The sequence below is a fragment of the Salvelinus fontinalis genome, unplaced genomic scaffold (assembly GCF_029448725.1).
Source record: "Salvelinus fontinalis isolate EN_2023a unplaced genomic scaffold, ASM2944872v1 scaffold_0755, whole genome shotgun sequence".
Taxonomy (NCBI): domain Eukaryota; kingdom Metazoa; phylum Chordata; class Actinopteri; order Salmoniformes; family Salmonidae; genus Salvelinus; species Salvelinus fontinalis.
In genome coordinates this window covers 82,501-83,647 of record NW_026600964.1, presented here as the reverse complement: position 1 = coordinate 83,647, position 1,147 = coordinate 82,501, and the positions used below count along the sequence as shown (strand labels likewise).

Below are 1,147 nucleotides of genomic sequence, written 5' to 3'. Positions count from 1 at the left end.
TGGGTTCATTGTAGCCTAACAGCAGGTCTATAGAGAGAGAGAGAGAGGGGGGGGGGGGGGGGTCACCATCACAGTAAACTATATAACATCTAGACGTTGGGTTCATTGTAGCCTAACAGCAGGTCTATAGAGAGAGAGAGAGGGAGGGGGGGGGTCACCATCACAGTAAACTATATAACATCTAGACGTTGGGTTCATTGTAGCCTAACAGCAGGTCTATAGAGAGAGAGGGAGGGGGGGGGGGGTCACTATCACAGTAAACTATATAACATCTAGACGTTGGGTTCATTGTAGCCTAACAGCAGGTCTATAGAGAGAGAGAGAGAGGGGGGGAGGGGGGGGGTCACCATCACAGTAAACTATATAACATCTAGACGTTGGGTTCATTGTAGCCTAACAGCAGGTCTATAGAGAGAGAGGGAGGGGGGGGGGGGGGGTCACCATCACAGTAAACTATATAACATCTAGACGTTGGGTTCATTGTAGCCTAACAGCAGGTCTATAGAGAGAGAGAGAGGGGGGGGGGGGTCACTATCACAGTAAACTATATAACATCTAGACGTTGGGTTCATTGTAGCCTAACAGCAGTTCTATAGAGAGAGAGAGGGAGGGGGGTCGTACCTGTCATCGGTCTGCTGCAGGAACTCTTTCAGGCCTTCAAACTTACACAGGTCCAGATGGGTGGAATACGTATCCTGGTTACCTATAAACACACAGCTGAGGAGAAGGACAGGGGGTCAGACAGGGGGTCCAGATGGGTGGAATACGTATCCTGGTTACCTATAAACGTACAGCTGAGGAGAAGGACAGGGGGTCAGACAGGGGGTCCAGATGGGTGGAATACGTATCCTGGTTACCTATAAACACACAGCTGAGGAGAAGGAGAGGGGGTCAGACAGGGGGTCAGACAGGGGGTCCAGATGGGTGGAATACGTATCCTGGTTACCTATAAACACACAGCTGAGGAGAAGGAGAGGGGGTCAGACTGGGGGTCAGACAGGGGGTCAGACAGGGGGTCCAGATGGGTGGAATACGTATCCTGGTTACCTATAAACACACAGCTGAGGAGAAGGAGAGGGGGTCAGACAGGGGGTCAGACAGGGGGTCCAGATGGGTGGAATACGTATCCTGGTTACCTATAAACGCA

General features: G+C 51.4%; 1 protein-coding gene across 3 annotated transcripts in view; it reads right to left on the bottom strand.

Annotated features, from left to right (window-relative positions):
- Positions 1-575: 575 nt before the first annotated feature.
- LOC129847194 (E3 ubiquitin-protein ligase TRAF7-like) overlaps positions 576-1,147 on the bottom strand; it is an 18,428-nt gene continuing 17,856 nt past the window's right edge. For 2 of the 3 annotated variants that reach the window (XM_055915014.1, XM_055915015.1), the window contains exon 9: positions 576-717. In XM_055915014.1, the coding sequence (XP_055770989.1) occupies positions 591-717 (127 nt within the window). In that variant the 3' untranslated portion in view covers positions 576-590. The other variant, XM_055915016.1, reaches the window with a different exon arrangement.